The 18236-nt window shown below is 40.1% G+C and overlaps 1 protein-coding gene across 2 annotated transcripts in view; it reads right to left on the bottom strand.

The window, feature by feature from the left end:
• SASH1 (SAM and SH3 domain containing 1) overlaps window positions 1–18236 on the bottom strand; it is a 344484-nt gene that overhangs the window by 248964 nt on the left and 77284 nt on the right. Inside the window, exon 1 of one of the 2 annotated variants that reach the window (XM_040238650.1) lies at window positions 10323–10524. The exons of the other annotated variant lie outside the window; for it this stretch is intronic. Within the exon in view, the coding sequence (XP_040094584.1) occupies window positions 10323–10343 (21 nt within the window). The 5' untranslated portion in view covers window positions 10344–10524. Of the gene's footprint in view, window positions 1–10322; window positions 10525–18236 lie in introns of those variants that run through there. 2 annotated transcript variants of the gene reach the window in all.

The following is an 18236-nucleotide window of genomic DNA, read 5'->3' as shown; positions in this document are numbered from 1 at the left end:
AATATATTTAAAGATGTTTGATGTATGTATGTATCTATGCTTGATATATATGTAAATGTATATGGGACTTCCCTGGTGGCTCAGACGGTAAAGTGTCTGCCTACAGTGCTGGAGACCTAGGTTCAGTCCCTGGGTTGGGAAGCTCTCCTGGAGAAGGAAATGGCACCCCACTCCAGTATTCTTGCCTGGAAAATCCCATGGACGGAGGAGCCTGGCAGGCTACAGTCCATGGGGTCACAAAGAGTTGGACACAACTGAGTGACTTCACTTTTCACTTTTCTTTCATATAGGTACATGATTTTTAATTTCATAATATTAAGCAGAGATTGATAAGCAAAACTTATCAAGCCAAGGCCTTACTCCTCTTCCCCCCCAACCACACAGTTCCCTTCTTCACCCCTCCTTCCCTAACATAACCACTCTTAGCTCTTTTAGTTATTTTATTTACTTGTTTCTGGCATTGTTGTCATTGTTCCTAAGTTATGTACTTATCCTGCTATTTCTTACGTTTTCCCCCACTACAGACATACAGATATTATCTATTGATTTCTTAATATGAAGGATGATGATTTAACATTCCAATCTGCCTCCTTCCCTTACCCCCCTCATTTTCCCTTTTTAAAAACCCTCCTAATGTAATGACTGTGTTCGCTCGGGTTCTCTGAGAAGCAGAAAACAAGGAAGCCCTACAAATGAACAAGATTGGACTTCCACGGTGGTCCAGTGGTTAAGAACCCACCTGCCAGAGCAAGGGACATGGGTTCAACCCATGGTCTGGAAAGATTCCACATACCACAGGGCAGCTAAGCCCATGCACCACAGGAAGAGACGCCACTGCAGTGAGAAGCCTGGGCTCTGCGATTAAAGAGTGGTCCCAACTCACTGCAACTGGAGAAGGCCTGCTCTCAGCAATCAAGACTCAGCACAGCCAAAAACTAAACCAATGAATAAATACACAAAATTAAATTTAAAAAAAATGAAATGAACAAGATAAAGGTGGTGGTTCCAGGGCCAATCTGAAACCACGAAGAAGAGGGGCAAGGAAGGAAGACTGGGAAGGAAGAGCCTTAAACTGCAGGGTCGTTCTAAGAAATTCAAGGCCAGGCTGATGCTGAGACCCAGAATATAGACTGCTCAGCACAGAAGTCTTGCACTGTGCAGCCATGGCCAGCTCTGGTCCTCCTGCTCAGTCACTGCTGGGAACCCAGGATCAAGCCTTCCCTGAAGACAACAGTGGGTCCCCAAGGAGGGATACATTCCCCAAAGCAAGCTGTCTTTCGAAGGGACGTCTGAGGGGTCCACCTCCACGGCCACCATGTTTACATTCTAATTTATAATTTTGTTAGTGTTCAGCGCTTTCATTATCATGACTGAATGAATATTGTTCATAACTGTGTCATACTGTGTACTATAATTGTATTTTCTTTTCTCATTATTTTTCCTCTCTTGGAGTTTTTTCTTTACTTACTTTTCTATGTATTTGCCCATTATTCTGCTCCAAATATTCTAACAGAGTATAAAACACCCTGCATTGTGACAGAACCCTTTGGTATATCAGTCAGTGCTGTTTCTCTATTTTGTCTATCTGCTCCATCTGGAGCTCTATTCGGAGTTGATCGTGCCTTATTTATTCTCTAATTTGGTGGAGCAAGTCTTGAGGAGCTTGTTGAAAGGGCTGAAAGTGATGTCAACATCTGACCCCTTCTATGCTCTCAGTCCACCCCGTATTTGACCATTTCTAAGTCAGCAATCATTGCACCTCAGAATCTGGAAATTATTGTTCTTGGCTTCTCAGGTTACTGTTGAGCAGTTAATGCCATTCCGATTCCTGAGGTCTTAGGGTCTTTTATTTATCCCTAGTGTTCTGTAATTTCACAATAATGTGCTTTATTCTCTATGTTGGGTACTGGGTGTGTCTCTCTAATCAGGAAACTCTTGTCTTTCACTTCCGGGAAATTTTTGTTTATTATTTCACTGATTTCTTTCATTTTGTTTTTTCAGCTCTCTCTTTATAGAACTTATTATTTGGATATTTGATCTACTGGACTGATCATCTAATTTCCTTAGACTCTGTCCTATTTTTCTATCTAGTTCTGGCAGATTTCCCAAACTTTATCTTCTAAGCCTCTTATAAGTCATTTTTGTTTTCAGAAAGTTATTTATTTATTTTTTTTACTGAATGTGTTTTTCTTTCTCTTGCCTCACTGAGCATTCTTAGTGTGTGTATGTGTGTTAAGTCGCTTCAGTCATGTCCAGCTCTTTGCCACCCTATGGACTCTAGCCTGTTTCCCTCAATCTATGCTCAATCTTCCCAACTTTTGGCATTTCTCACTTCTGTAATCCACCTTCCCCATCATTGCTGCTCTTATGGTTTTATTTTCCCCCTTATTTTCATTTTACTGGGGTTGTGGAGGAAGGAGGACAAAGAGCATATGTCCAATGCAATGTACTATGTATAGTGAGACATCATGCTTCTTCTGTGCTTATTATTATACTTTTAACACTCCATGCCAACATTCTTTTTTAAAAATGGTTGAAAAGGTATATCTTTTGTAGGATGTGCTCAGAGGAAATAACTGATTCTCAGCTTTTCATATCCCAAGATGTCCTTCTTCTTCGACACTCTTTTGATCTAGTTCTTCATTAAAATAATGAAAGGTTACCATTTACTGAGGACCTTGGTATGTCTCATTTCATCTTCACAGAATCGCTGCAAGGTAGGTATTATTATACCCACTTTACAGACAAGGACTGTGGCTCAGAAAGTTTCTCCGGGAAACTCAGCTGACAAGACGTGGAGCATGGATTCCACTGGGTGCCGATCTGCCTTCCAAGCTGACTGCTCTTTCCAGGGCAGCCTGCTGCCCACCCCAGGGGGTGTTGAGCGCTGGGTGACAGCAGTGACACAGGACTTACATGCCACGAGCTCTGTGGGAGAATGTAATTTTCATGCAGGCAGAGCCCTCATCTGCCTTGTTGACCTCTATTTCCCAAGCACAAGAGCAGTACTTGATGCACTGAAAACACGTGATCAATAATTTTTAAAAGAGCGAATGAATGAATGAATGGAGATCAACTCGGTCACGTCTCTTGCATTACTCCTGTAAAAGGGTAAAAAATCAGTTTCAGAAATTTGGGACTTCTCCTTTCCGGGGATCTGCTCTTTCTAGGAAGTGGTGTTTTTATGTAATCTGAGGAATAACCTGTGTTAAGGTGTTAGCTAAGACCGAACAGGATAGCTGAGTAGCTTGACTACATGAGTTCAGAATTATTCAGCATTGGAGAGTGTGCAAACAAAAGGGAACCTTCCTGACTGTTGGTGGGAATATAAATTGGTGCAGCCACTATGGCAAATAGAATGGAGGGTTCCTCAAAAAACTAAAAATAGAGTTCGCATATGATCTGGCAATCCCACTCCCAGGCATATATCTGAGACCAAAACTATAATTCAAAAAAGACACATGCACCCTTATGTTCACAGCAGCACTATCCACAACAGCCAAGACATGGAAACAAACTAAAACGTTCATCGAGGGATGAATGTAAAGAAGATGTGATACATGTATACAATGGAATACTACTCAGCCATAAAAAAGAATGAAACCATGCCATTTGCAGCAATCTGATGGACCTAGAGATTGTCATACTAAGTGAAAAGAGTCAGAAAAACAAAGACAAATAACACATATCACTTACACATGGAATCTGAAATAGGACATAATGAACTTTATCTGGGCTTTGGAGGTGGCACTAGTGAGGAACTAGCCTGCCAATGCAAGAGACTTAAGAGATGCAGGTTCAGTTTCCTGGGTCAGGAAGATTCCCTGGAGGAGGGCATGGCAACCTACTCCAGTATCCTTTCCTGAAGAATCTCATGGACAGAGGTGCCATGGGCTACAATCCATAGGGTTGCACAGAGTTCAACACGACTGAAGCGACTTATCAGGCATGCACAAATTTTATCTACGGAAGAAACAGACTCAGACAGAGAACAGACTTGTAGCCAAGGGGGGGGAAACAACTGCTCTTCATATTTTCTTATCCCAAGATGTCCTTCTTCGACACTCTTTTGATCTAATTCTTCATTGAGGTAATAAAAGGTGGGGGAGTTGGGGAGGGAGGAATCGAGAGCTTTGGTGTAGCAGGTGCTAATATATATCTAATAGATAAGCAACAAAGTCCTACTGATTAGCACAGGGAACTATATTCAGTATCCTCTGATAAACCATGATGGAAGACTATGAAAATGAATATATATGCATATGCATAACTGAATCACTTTGGTTGCCATTTTCTTCTCCAGTAGAGCATAAACTAACACCATAAATCAACTAAGCTTAAATAAAAGAAATTAAAAAAAATTCTTCAGCATTCATTTAGCAAAATATTATCAACTGTTCACTGTGTGCTATTGGACTAGGAGACTGAAATTCATTAAATCTCATCCTAGTTTCACAAAAATCCTGCTAGGTATTTGATTGGTCTAAAACCAGTTTCTGAAATATCTACTTGCTCATTGAAGAATTTGCTTAAAATTCAACCCCGTTTGAGAATCTGGACCTCATTTTAGTGTCCTGTATTTTCTTGGCATTTTGGAGCCATTTGATGATTTAAAAAAAATTAGTTCCTTGAAGGGCACATCTAACTTAATTTCGCATTTCTATTATGTATTGCTTCAGCTTGCAGGATTTTTAAAAAACGATGGGATTGTTTTGGACACTTGAAAGTGCCTTCTTCTATCTGACCTAGTTTTGAATAGTTAAGCTCTTTTTAGTCAGTTTATGTAAAGTCTTTTATTCTGAGTTTAAATTAAATTAAGTTTTAATTTAATTTAATGTTTACTTCCAGGACACCTGAACGGATGTAGAAATGCTCTAAAGGGGACTGATGTTACATAAGATATTCTCCAACCAGACTGTGATGAGGAAAAAATGAAGACAAAAGCCAAAGCAATCCACTTACTACCCCCTCCCTCTTTTCCTCCTTCCTCTCCCTCGACTACCATTCAAGGAAGAGACAAAGTTCCTCCTGGCTCCCTATTTTTGTGATTCTAGGTATCAAATGCTATTTTCTCTTGTTCTCTTGGGTCAAAGGAAAGAACTCAGGTGGGTAATTAAGTGGATGTATTTGGGGCAGGCAAAACTTCTGGCAACTTCTCCAATAAGCTGACCTACCTATTCATTCAAAAACTATTCCCTAAAACATCAGTGGGGCATGCGAATGGCTTAAAATAGAAATGACTAAAACAGCCAGAGAAATAGATAACTTTACAGCACTTGCATAGAAATGCTTATAATAATTTAAACAGGTGGCAAAAGGGAGGATTACATTCTTTCTGCTTGCCTAACACATCCTTGGATCAGAATTTGTGAAATTAGTTAAAAGTGTTAATTAGTTGACTATGTCCCTATCTTTGATAGGAGAAAATGGAATCAAATTGCTCATAGCAATTTGAGTAACGTAATTATTTTAGAACATGGACCTGTCAAATTCAATCTAGGAATGCTCACAAACTGTATATTTTATTACTTTTTTTTTTAAGGTCAAAAAATAGATGATTCTTGGGACTTCCCTGCTGGTCCAGTGGCTAAGACTCTATGTTCCCAATGCAGCTGGCCCTGTGTTCAATCCCTGGTCAAGGAACTAGATCCCACATGTTGTAACCAAGAGTTTACATGCCACAACTAAAGACCCTACGTGTAGCAGCTAAAAGACCCAATATGCTGCAATGAAGATCAAAGATCTGCCTGCCTCAACTAAGATCTGGTGCAGTCAAATAAATACACAAATATCTTAGAAAATGATGATTCTTAAAAAAAAAAAGACAGCACATCTGTATCTATTTTCATATTTAGAAAACTGTTGGGGTGTCAACCTAACTTAAGAAAAATTTCTTTCAAGTTCCTTGCATATTATCTGGAACAAAGATGATATCCTTCTGACACTACAGTCCTATGAGGGTAGCTAAGGTCATCTGACTGTCATCACTTGTTAGTCCCCAGAGATTCTGATCAGTGTCCCTGAGGCTGACTTACTGGAAATTCTCAGCCCAAACAGCTGGCTGGTCTTGGCATAATGAACTAAATGTTCCTCCATGTTATAAAATTCTATCATTCGAACTCTTTAGGCATTAGAATTATATTTTGAAAAGTCTAGCCATAGGGATGGTGACCAAAGTGGTTTTTCACAGTGTTGCTGACCATGGTGGCTGAACTGGCCATCTGCTTGTGTTGGGAGCCACGTCAGCTACAGGTACACTCATGTGTGAATTCTGTAGACTCTGGGACCGGACTGCCTCGGTTCAAGCACTGGCTCCCACACATGCCAGTTATGTGACTAGCTGTGTATTGACTTCCCTTATCAGTAAAACAAGGATTTTATGCATCTTCCTCACTGGGTTTTTGTGAGGATAAAATGAGCTAATATGTCTAAAGAGTTAAGAATAGTGCCTAGCACCTGGTAAGTGGTATATTAAGTGTAAGTTAAGATTGTATTACTATCATTATTATTTATGTGACATATTTGAAATTACACAAGGTGCTTTTTGGTTCCAGAAGCATAGGAGTGCATTTGTAGGTATGTTAAACTGGCAATTGCTCCTTTTATAACCCTGGAAATGCAATTTCCCAAAAATGCAAGTTCTCATCCTTTCACTTTGCAGCCAGCTCCATTAAACATCTTGCTCCTCATCCCCTCTTTTTTTATTTTGCATGTACAATATACCCTCTTCCTCCATCAGAGATTACTTAACTCTGCTTTGGAAAATGTTTTTGTGATACTCATGACCCCCGTGAACCCTCTTCTTTTCTCTCACACTTTCAAATTTACTTTATCTTATTTTTAGTTACCCAAGTGACAAGGGAAGTGGTGGATAAAAGGTTGAATCATGTTGTTGACAAGCTACCTCAAAATGAAGGGGGGAGTTGCAAAATGAGAGAGTCCAAGGCTTGATAGGAGGGGCTTACATTCCTCCTGCATTCAAAGTTCTATGTCTGCCCATTCAGATCCATATTTTATTACCATTTTATCTTCTACCTCATATGGGTTAAGCACTAGACTAAAGCTTTTAGATTATCATTTAATGCTCACAGTAACTCCTTGAAGGTAGGTATTATCTCCCATCTTACAGATGAAGAAAAACCAAAATAGAGAGGTAAATAATATACCAAGACCACATAACTGGGAAGGAGAGAGCCAGAGTTAGAACCCATGCATTCTTATTCCATTCCATTCCATTCAAACTCCATTCTCCTCCCACTATTCATAATCTCTTCTTTACATAACCATAGAAGCAAAATAATAATGGTCAAATTTCACTAATATCATGCCCTTGAAACAAAAAATCCTGTTCAGAACATAGAAGTTCTCTAATTAAACCAAACCAAGTCCTCTAAATAAACCAACCATTTATTTATACAGAACTCACTCTTCCATCCATCCTTTCACCCACTTATCTTTTTAATCATCTCTCTATTCTCTATCCATCCAATCACATATCCATCCATTCATCCATCTATACTTTTATTAACTATTTAGTATATTCCGGGGTTGTAATAAGTCCTGAATGAGTTCCTATCTTTAAGGAATTCTCAATCTAGGGAAAGGAACAACATATAAATAAAATCTGCAATATACTGGGGTGAACATTAATACGTAGTGGTTCTTACAAAGTATAAGAAAAATGCAGGAGAGGTGGGCAGGAGTGTTTCTAACTCTTCCTAGGGGAAACTTTCCAAACTAGGATCTCTGGTATTTTAGAAGGTCAGAGAAGGAACCATTTGAAATTGGGCAAAGTTTTCTCAGAAGGGTTTGTGCCAAAGGAGGAGAGAAAAAGGAGTCTGAGGCAATATAGAGGGGTTTAAACTCTGTTAATGTTTGAGTTGATCGAGAGCTTGCCAGAAACCAAACGTGGAAGAGGATATTTCAGACCCCCCAAATAAACCTTGTTGGTGGAAAAGTACATGAAAATTATTTGCCAGGATTCCAACTTAGAGTATCATTCAAAAGAGCAGACAAAGCACCAAGGACAGGTGGTTAGGGTTTAGATAAAGAAAGGACTGGTGTGCAAGGCCAAGAATTTAATTTTCAAGGATATTAAAAATGCTCTCAAAAGCATTATTACAGTCCATTGTAAAATTATGTCATTAAAAATTACAGTTCATTGTAAAATTTATTCTTCAATGTCCTTAAAATAAATAGTAAATGTTCTTTCTGTCCATCTCCAGAAACTTGTAACAGATTCTCTATATTTGGGGGTAAATTTGCATTCAAAAGTTGAGCTGGGATCCTAACCTTGTTTCTGGGGAATAATGCGTTCTGAATTCTAAACAACAGTTTACAAAACTCTTTGTGACTTGGCATGGTGGAATAGCCTCAGAGACCTGCCTGATGTTCAAAGATGGGGCAAGGAAAGATGTAGCCCCAAATGAAGAGCTGCTTATTCTGTTACTTAAAATGTGCAAGAGAGCCTTCTGGAAGCAAATTTTACTTGAGGTAATGGTAATTAAATTTTTGATATCAGTTTTAACCTGGATGTCTCTGCAACCCACTCTACTTTTTATTTTCTTCCCAACCCTCTGGGATTGAAGTTAAATAGGTTAGTTAAATTAAGATATATAAATCTATCTCTATATAAATATCTCTATAACTAGCATCATCTGCCAAAGAGGAGGCTGATCTGAACTGGAACTGTTTCTATAGATTTCAAGGCTCATTTGCCAGTCTCCTTAGCTGGGACAGAGCGATGTTTCTAAGCCTGAGAATTCCTCTTTCTGTCTGAGTGGATCAATACATCTTTTTGCATCCTCCAGCACAAAAACCCAAATGTGCTTCCTTTTCTAAAAGGGAGCCTCTGTCTTGCTGGGATTAAGAGGGCATAGTCCCATGACACAGTTTGCACTCAATTTTTGGCATCCAAAATACCTTCCCTCTTTCAAGAACTGTGGGCAGCCAGTCAAGAGGGGACAGTATTTTGGCATTTGGACTGAATATCTTACCTGCCAACTGGGCTGCTCTTAATACATTGTTTCTGAAACTGGGGGAAGCACATGTAACAGGAACAGGCTTTGTGCTGTCAGAACACTTTTGATGAGCACATCTGTACTGAGCTGAAGAGGAAGCCGGCCAGCTGTGTTTGTTCACTCAGACTCCTGAACACTCTCGGAGGGCAATTGTTACCTCTTAAGACCCATATTTCATTTCTTTACTTTATTAATACCATAACCATGGAATCACGCATTTTATACACAGTTGCCCTGACTGACATTCTAGCACTTTTCTCTCAATTACTCATCACCTTCTAGGCTTTAGTTCTGGAGTCATTCTTCTCAAGGAGGGGAGTGGAAATTAACCCAAACAGAGGTTCACGGGCTCTATATGTTCAAACTGATGCTTCTTCCAGGATTCCCTTCCACAATTCTATTTTCATTCAACAAGTATCGATTGAATAGCACTTGGACTAGGTATTGTCCTCAGCTTCTCGGAGAAAATGGTGAGTGGAATAGCCTTCTGGAAATAACCCGAGAATCCTCCTCCACTCCCCAAAGCCCAGTCCAGACCGGGAAAATGAGCCAGAAGGACCTCGGGAGCCAGTCAGGGGGTGGGGAGGGCTTGGCAAGGGGAACAGAGCGTAGCTCAGAATCCATGCCTCAAGCCATGGGGCTCTCAGACCCTTGTTCACAACCCCTGTACTCTTCTTTTTCCTTTAATCAGTTTTAATGAGCAAATCTGATCTCCTTTTTAATTTAGAAGAAAAAGAACCACACATTCTATAATAGACTGTTTCCACAGAAAAGGAAGGGAAAAAGTTGTTCAGCCAGCTGAGAAGAAGACTTCAGTAGGATATTAAATGCTAAAAAGTTAATCAGACGGTCCTGGTCCCCTGAGGCTTGGAATATGAAGTTCAGAGTTCCATCCCTCATTCCTGGCATGTGAGGAAATATTTTCAGATAATTTCATAGATAAGCCGAGGGTGGAAAAGCTCTGGCTCTTAAACAGTAAAAACTTTTCTTGGCTTACAGAATTGTTTTAGAGTCTTGGGGGCACAATTTTACATAAATATCTACATAATTTTTGAATATATTTTATATAAATGATAAGTCACAAAAACACAAAACCTAGCAGAGGAATTTCTAGACAGCAGAGGCTTCCCAGTCTCTTGGAATTCTGATCGATTTATCAATGGCATTGAAAATCCCACCACCAACTTATCTCATATCTGTTCGCTACCACAGTCCCCTCCCGAGTATTCCTGCCCAAAGGTCAGAAGGATACTTCCTTACAGAAAAACAGTCTTAAATTTCAAAAACAGACAGCCTACATACCCTGCCATCTTGATCCTCCATGAAGGGAGCTGCCGTGTTGCTATCAGGCCATACGTTCGAATGTTCTCCAACTTCCTTTCTGACTCAGATCGAATGAATTCGCAGCGCTGATGTAAGGCGCTTAATAGGAATCTGTTTTCAATTCGGGGCAGATGTGGGACACTCTTGTAGCTCTAGGGATTATCAACTTTAAAACAAATAGCCTTCAGGATGATAAGTCAAGAGGCAGTAACTGCTTCCTGAGGCCTCCTTGGGGTTCCTTCCAAATGCTTAACATATAACACAAGAACTATGGCTCAAAAGAAGGTTTTGCTCCTGAAGTTCCCAGGCTTTAGAATGAAGCTTGCAAATACTCCCCAGAAACAAAGCTTGTAAATACATCTCAGAGCAATGAAACAGAAATTCAGATATTTTAGTAACATGCAAAAGTGATCAAAATGTTCCTGTCTCCCCCTCCCCCCGCCCCTTGCTGCCCTCCTCCCCCCATTTATCTTTGCACTGTGTTTGTTTCATGGATTAGAGTTTTTCCACAAACTGAAATTGAACTGTTCTGGTTCAGAGTTTTCTTGGCTCAAGGAAAGGAAGGGGAGGACTATTCCAAGACTTCCACAGAGAAACATCCAGAAATCAATTTAACACGATAAGTTTAATGTTCTACAATTAGCATTCCCACAGCACCAACTGCCTACAACTCAAAGCACGCTTGGTTCTGAGACACTCTGTAGGGTTGGCTCATCCACCAGGATTTTAGACTCACAAACACAAAAAAGATAGCTGTTGCTTAATATAGTTTAACCCAAGTTAATAACCCTGAAAAGAGGTTAAAAGAAACTACTAACTTACAAAACAACCTGAGGGCAAAAATTTAAGACTATTACATGAAATTTTTCAACGTTTTACATACAACTTTAAAATATTAAAAGTCAGTGTGTGTTTCCCCATAGAAGCAGACACAGATAAGTTTAGGTAAAAATTTGATCCCTGGATTGGGACGATTTCCCTGGTAGAAGATGGCAACCCACTCCAGTATTCTTGCTTGGAGAATCCCAGGGACATAGGAGCTTGGCGGGCTACAGTCCATGAGGTCACAGAAAGTCAGACACAACAGAGTAGAGAGACAGACAGAAACATTAGTGAAGAGTTAGAAAATAGTCACAGTAAATTACATATTTAGAAAACACAGTCTATTCTTTAACATGAATGAGTGTGGCGTAACGAAAAGTCACCCACCAGTGAACACTAGGACTACTGTTTCTCTTCATAAAGACAGATTAAATTTTCCACTAGCTTACACATGTGCTACATAACAATTAAGCAGCATTATATGGAGGCATTAAGAATTCTGGATGGAACATAAAGAGACCTATCCCCAGATCTCTTTCACTAGAGTGGCTTTGGGCAAGCCACTGCCCAGGCCACAGTTCCATCGGCTGGATTAGGCAGGCAGCTTCTAAAATCCAAACTTTATATGTCAGTTATAAGGTTAATGCATTAATGATGCATTAATCAAGACTTGGTAGAAAAGAGAAGGCAAAGGCCTCTTCCTTCTTTTGTTTTTAAGAGTAATCATTAATGACCACTAGCTGGACATCTTAGACAAATTTTTTTCTGCCTTGAAACATATAAGTATGGCCATAAGGGAAGTTTCAGCTGAAAGGCTGAATCTGAAGAGTAAAGAATGCTATTAATGCAATTTATTCAAATCAGACAGACACACACACACATACACACATACATATATATATATTGGCTTGATGGGTATGGGAAAATGGTAACCTAAGGCATTCCTCAGAATTCTCATCCTGCTCGTGGGCATTAATAATGTACTTCGCAAATTTATTAGGATTCATTGATTGTTTTTAATTGAATGAAGTAAGGAAAGTCAGATATTGTTAGTGAACAGTGAGTTGTTTTGAAAGATGGGGATAAGATGGGGAACACCTGGTGTGGAAGATGGAAAGTGTGAAGTGGTAAGAAAAAAAAGCAGGAATGACGAGTCTAGTTCTAGGGCTGCTACTGCTTAGCCTTACTGCTCCCTTAGAGGTGTCCATCTTCTCATCTATACAAGGAGGGCATTGGTCTTTCCACCCTCTTAGCTGCCCAATAATCAAAGGAGAAATTTTACTCAATAGGATGTAGCTTTTATTTTAGAGTTTGATTCTCAGAAGCACTGAAACCAAGACTATAAATTCAGTTCAGTGTACACCTGAAAACAACTATAGATCAGGCAGAGATCCACAGTTAATCTGTGATACAATCTTTTCTCCAACTATGGGACATCCCCACTTAACCTGCAGAAAAGAGCTCAGATATACCGGTAAAGTCCCGTTTTTGTTGCTATTGCTTAGACGCTAAGTCTGTCTGACTCCTTGCAACCCCATAGACTGTAGCCTGCCATGGGATGTTCCAGGCAAGAATACTGCAGTGGGTTGTCATTTCCTTCTCCAGGGGATCTTCCTGACCCAGTGATAGAATCCGAGTCTCCTGCAGCGGCAGGCAGCTTCTTTACTACTAAGCTAGGGAAGCCCAAAGTCCTGTTACACAGCAACATACTAATTAAGATTTCCTTTCAATAAACTTATTTACATTTCTCAGTTATAATTTGAGATATTATATATATATACTGAGATTATATATATATATTTTGAGAAAATATATATATGAGTTATAATTTGTATAATATATAAACATTTTAAAAATCACGTATTGATCAATATTGATGTTGTGGGTTGAACTGTGTCTGCCACCCTCCAAATTCATAAGGTGAGGCCTAACCCCATACCTTGGAGAAGGTGATGGCATCCCACTCCAGTACTCTTGCCTGAACAGTCCCATGGATGGAGGAGCCTGGTAGGCTGCAGTCCATGGGGTCCCTAAGAGTCGGACATGACTGAGCGACTTCATTTTCACTTTTCACTTTCATGCATTGGAGAAGGAAATGGCAACCCACTCCAGTGTTCTTGCCTGGAGAATCCCAGGGACGGGGGAGCCTGGTGGGCTGCTGTCTATGGGGTCGCACAGAGTCGGACATGACTGAAACGACTTAGCAGCAGCAGCAGCAATCCCATACCTTAGCGGATAATCTTATTTGGAGACGGGGTAATTTAATCAAAATGACATCAGCAGGGCTGCTAAGTTGTTTCAGTTGTGTCTGACTCTTTGCAACCCTATGGACTGTAGTTGCTAGGTTTCTCTGGTCCCGGGATTCCCAGGCAAGAATACTGGAATGGGTTGCCATTCCCTCCTCCAGGGGATCTTCCTAAATCAGGGATCGAACACACGTCTCTTACTTCTCCTGCACTGTCAGGCAGGTTCTTTACCACTACTGCTACCTAGGAGTGGGTGTGAATTCAGTGTGACTGGTGTCCTAATAAAATGAGGGGAATTTGGACACAGAAACATACTTATAGGCAGAAAGCCATGTGAACAGGAAGGCAGCCATCTAAAAGGCAAGGAGAGAGACTTAGAACAGATCCTTCCTTCACAGTCCTCAGAAGGGACCAGCCCTGCCAAAATCTAGATTTTGGACTTACAGTCTTGAAAACTATGAGACAATACATTTCTGTTGTTTAAACCCCTCAATCTGTGGAACTACTTTGTTACAGCAGATTGAGCAGAATGACACCTGGCATCCTCTGAGCGATGACTGTGCATGACCTTGTGTGGGTGTTGCTCTTCAGTCACTGTCTGACTCTTTGAGACCCCATGGACTGCAGCACGCCAGCTGCCTCTCTTCTCCCCTCTCTCCCGGAGATCGCTCAGATTCACGTCCATCGAGTCGGTGACGTGATCTAACCATCTCTCCCTCCTTCAATCCTTCTCCCTCTGCCTTCAATCTTTCCCAGCATCAGGGTCTTTTCTTTGCATCAGGTAGTCAAAGTGTTAGAGCTTAGTCTCATTCAGTATTAGTCCTTCCAGTGAATATTCAGGTACTGTCCCCTGTCCATGGGGTTCTCCAGGCAGGAATACTGGAGTGGGTCACCATTTCCTCCTCCAGTGGACCACGTTTTGTCAGAACTCTTCACTATGACTGTCCATCTTGGGTGACCCTGCATGGCATGACTCACAGTTTCATTGAGCTATGCAAGCCCCTTTGCCACAACTAGGCTGTGATCCACGACTGTGTGCTGAGACTGGGCTGTCAGTGGAGAAAGGCCATTGGCAGCAATATTTTTGAAAATTAAAAAATAAAATCAAAATTATTTTATTATTAAAAGAAAATAATACTTTAACTATTATTAAAATAGTTTTTAAAATGCCCTCTGCATTCCAACACACAATATAACACAGCTAATTCAACAAAGCACACAAAATACAAAAATAAATAAATAAATAAAACCCTAGAGAAGTCCAGTGATGGGGAGGATACCCACGACTGCATTCTTATTCAAGGTGCCATGTGCTGACTCAGCTAAAGAGTTGGGGGTCACCTCTGTAATCCTACCAGCTCTTCTATGCTGTTGCTACTACTGCTAAGTCACTTCAGATGTGTCTGACTCTGTGCAACCCCATAGACGGCAGCCCACCAGGCTCCCCCGTCCCTGGGATTCTCCAGGCAAGAACACTGGAGTGGGTTGCCATTTCCTTCTCCAATGCATGAAAGTGAAAAGTGAAAATGAAATCGCTCAGTCGTGTCTGACTCTTAGCGATGCCATGGACTGTGGCCCACCACGCTCCTCCGTCCATGGGATTTTTCAGGCAAGAATGCTGGAGTGGGGTGCCATTGCCTTCTCCACCAGCTTTTCTATAGGGCATGCCAATCCAAGTATTTACAACACATCCTCTTATTAATCCTGAGAACTTTCCACCAAATCACAACAAATGAAGCAGTACTGTGTCACTGTTTCATATCACAAAAAGTTAGGCTACATTGATTCTTTCTATTAAAGCACTTTATCAAAAATAAATGCAAATGCAAAGAAACGAGCATAGTGAATGCACATTAAAACAAGCATTATTATATAGAACAAGTTGATATAGTTTCCAAAGATTAGATTCAGACCAGATTGTGCACCATTATTCTCAAATGCCTCATCTGGTAAAGTTTGGAAGTGAGTAAGTTTTATAAAATCATTACGAAGGAAATGCAAATATTCTGAACGTATATGTTAATTAAAGTCAATTTCCATTATCTTTTGTCTTAACAAGCTCAGAATTCAACACAGTCTCTAAAAAGGGACAGCATTTATGGCTCAAACAAAGCTGAGACAAAGGCAGGACTCAGTGCAGGAAACAGGAAGGAGGAAAGCTTTTAGAGCTAACTACCTTAGTCAGGCAAGTAGATGTGGCCCCAGAGGAAATGAGATTCTCTAAGATTTAGGTTTTCAAAGGCAACGGCCTAATGTTCAGTGGGAACTGGCAGATCAGTGGTTCTGGCAGAGTCTGACGCTTTCAATCAGTGAGGAGGAGTGGAATTATCTATTGCAATGCACAATTAGAATTGAGCTGTGTTTTGCAACTTGGATATCAGCAGTTGATTTTTTTTTTTTTCCCTTCAGATTTGCCATAGTAACTTGCCTCCGTGTTATTTACATTAAAGCTGATCTGCCTCACTTTCCCATGAGAGCTAAAAGTAATAACTTAGGTTTTATAGAGCTGTGCAATATATATCTTTTGTAGGGGAAAATTTTAGTTATCCCATTCCCATTGTGCACACCACAACTTGAGTTTATTATTTTATTCCACACTATTCAAACGTTTAGTCTTCTGTTCATAAAATTCATAAAGTTTCCCATGGTTTAGAGATGAACCAAGTGTGAAGATTTTAGATGAGATCCTTTCTAACTCTCAGACTATGATTCAACACAGTATTTCTCATAATTGTCTGTTGAGAAAAGGCAGCTAGAGGTGCTTATTGAAAATGCAGACTCGCAGTGCCTTCATTGAAGGGTTGATTCTGTAGTTATGGTGGGTCTCTGGGGCTCTTGATCACCGGGCAAGCTTGAGAAATATTTTATTCCCTGACATAGGTGGAGTGTGGAATCACTTGGGGAGAAAAAAAATAGAGATTCTGATTTTATTGGTCTGGGTTGTGGCCTGAGTATCTGGATTTTTAGAAGCTTCTGGTTGCTTCTAATTGTGCAGACAGGGTTGAGAATCACTGATTTTGAAGAAACGACACTCAGTTAAGTGAAACAGGTGTGAAAGCAACGTATACCATTCCCATTAAGAAATTCAACGTGCTTTATTTATCTGTTTTATTTTGGCTGTGCTGGATCTCTGTTGTGGCATGCGGGCTTCGCTACTCGTGTCACGCAAGCCAGGTTGCCTTGCCGCATGTGGGATCTTAGTTCCCTGACCAGGTGTCGAACTTGTGTCCCCTGCATTGGAAGGCAGATTCTTAAAACCCTCAATGTGCTTTTATATACATGTGTCATTTGAATCCTTGAAAATCTGCTGAGATGAGAAGAGTAGACCTCTTTTACAGAAAAGCAAACTGAAACTTAGAGAGGTGAAGAGGTTTGATCGAGGTATGATTAGAAGCAGAATTGTAGAATTGGTGAGATCTGCCTTACCTATTCTACTACTTGCTTATGCTTCTTTGCTTTTTAATAGCTCACCAGCTGTCCTAGACTCCCTTTAAAATTAAAACAAAACCAGACTTTTGGTTGCCTAGAGCTTCCCTTACATCAGAATTGTTATTAATAATACTACGCATAACAGCCACATCAGCAGCTAACATTGGGTCCTTTCTACACATTGCTAAGTGCTCTGCCTACATTATCTAATTGCCTCAAAGACTCCATAAGGTGGGTTATTATTCCCATTTTACAGATGAGGAAACCGAGGCTTAAAGACTAAGTGACTTGCCAAAGGTCACGTTCCTATGTAGCAGTCTTCTTATTTCATCTAAAGCTCTTCCTATTTTCTTTGCAGCCCACCAGATTTTGGCAAATGGCAGAGAGGAAAAGACTCTGATAAAGTAATTCAGAGAAAGCCATTATGGACAATTACAGATTTCCTGAATCATATTCCCACTTCTAATGTGGAGATCAGATTTTTTTCAGAAACTTCTAGAGGCCACCATTCAAAAACATGAGTATTCAGTTTAATAGAAGAATCATGGGTCACAAATTCCTAAGTTACCTGTTTTGTCTGCTGCCTGGGTTAACGCTGCCTTCCCAGAGACAGTCCATAATACACTGACAGCATCTGAAGGCTTGAGCCTGAGTCCCAAGTGCTTTTTATTAGCTGTGGGGTCTTGAGCCAGTCACATCCAGGATGTGGCTTAATGCTCTGAGAGAACCAGATCCAGCTGGAAAATGAATCAATATTCTCATCTTTCTTTTTCTAAGGTTTCCAAAGTACTGAACTTATTTTCTTGTCCTGGATATGGCTGCTGTTGTCACTGTTGCCCATATAAACCATTATTATTGTTACTATATAAATAAAATATATGATACTAGATGCTATACAATAAAATGAAATATATATTATACTTAGAAATAAAGTGCTTTGTATGGTGCTTGGTAGAGAAAGCAAATATTCTAGACATCATCACTGTTGTCACCATCATTAAATTTATTATTTCTCCATTATAGTTAATCACTAATAGTACAGAAAAAGTTACAGATTTATTAATAGGTGGCAGTGACTGTACATTTATTCCTTTATATGTACAGAACATATTTTTCTTATTTAGGTGCCCAGAACTCAAAGTAAACCAAGTCAAGAATCAGGTTGCCTAAAAGTTCACGAGGCAAGCACCTTCTGTTTAGCTACAAAAACTCTTTATAGAAATAGGTACTATTTCCTGATGCTATGGAAAGAGAAAAAGCTGTAAAAGAACAGAATCTCTTTATCCTTCCAATTCTGAAGATTGTCATCCGGTGTGGGGATCCTAGCTAACTTCCTGCAAAGTTATAGTTACAGAAAGATTGAGGAGAAATTATTCTTTTAAGTATACTATAAAGA

The sequence above is a fragment of the Oryx dammah genome, unplaced genomic scaffold (genome assembly GCF_014754425.2).
Source record: "Oryx dammah isolate SB20612 unplaced genomic scaffold, SCBI_Odam_1.1 HiC_scaffold_4, whole genome shotgun sequence".
NCBI classification, from domain to species: domain Eukaryota; kingdom Metazoa; phylum Chordata; class Mammalia; order Artiodactyla; family Bovidae; genus Oryx; species Oryx dammah.
Note: the sequence above shows the minus strand (reverse complement) of the source record. Positions and strands in the feature narration are given on the sequence as shown.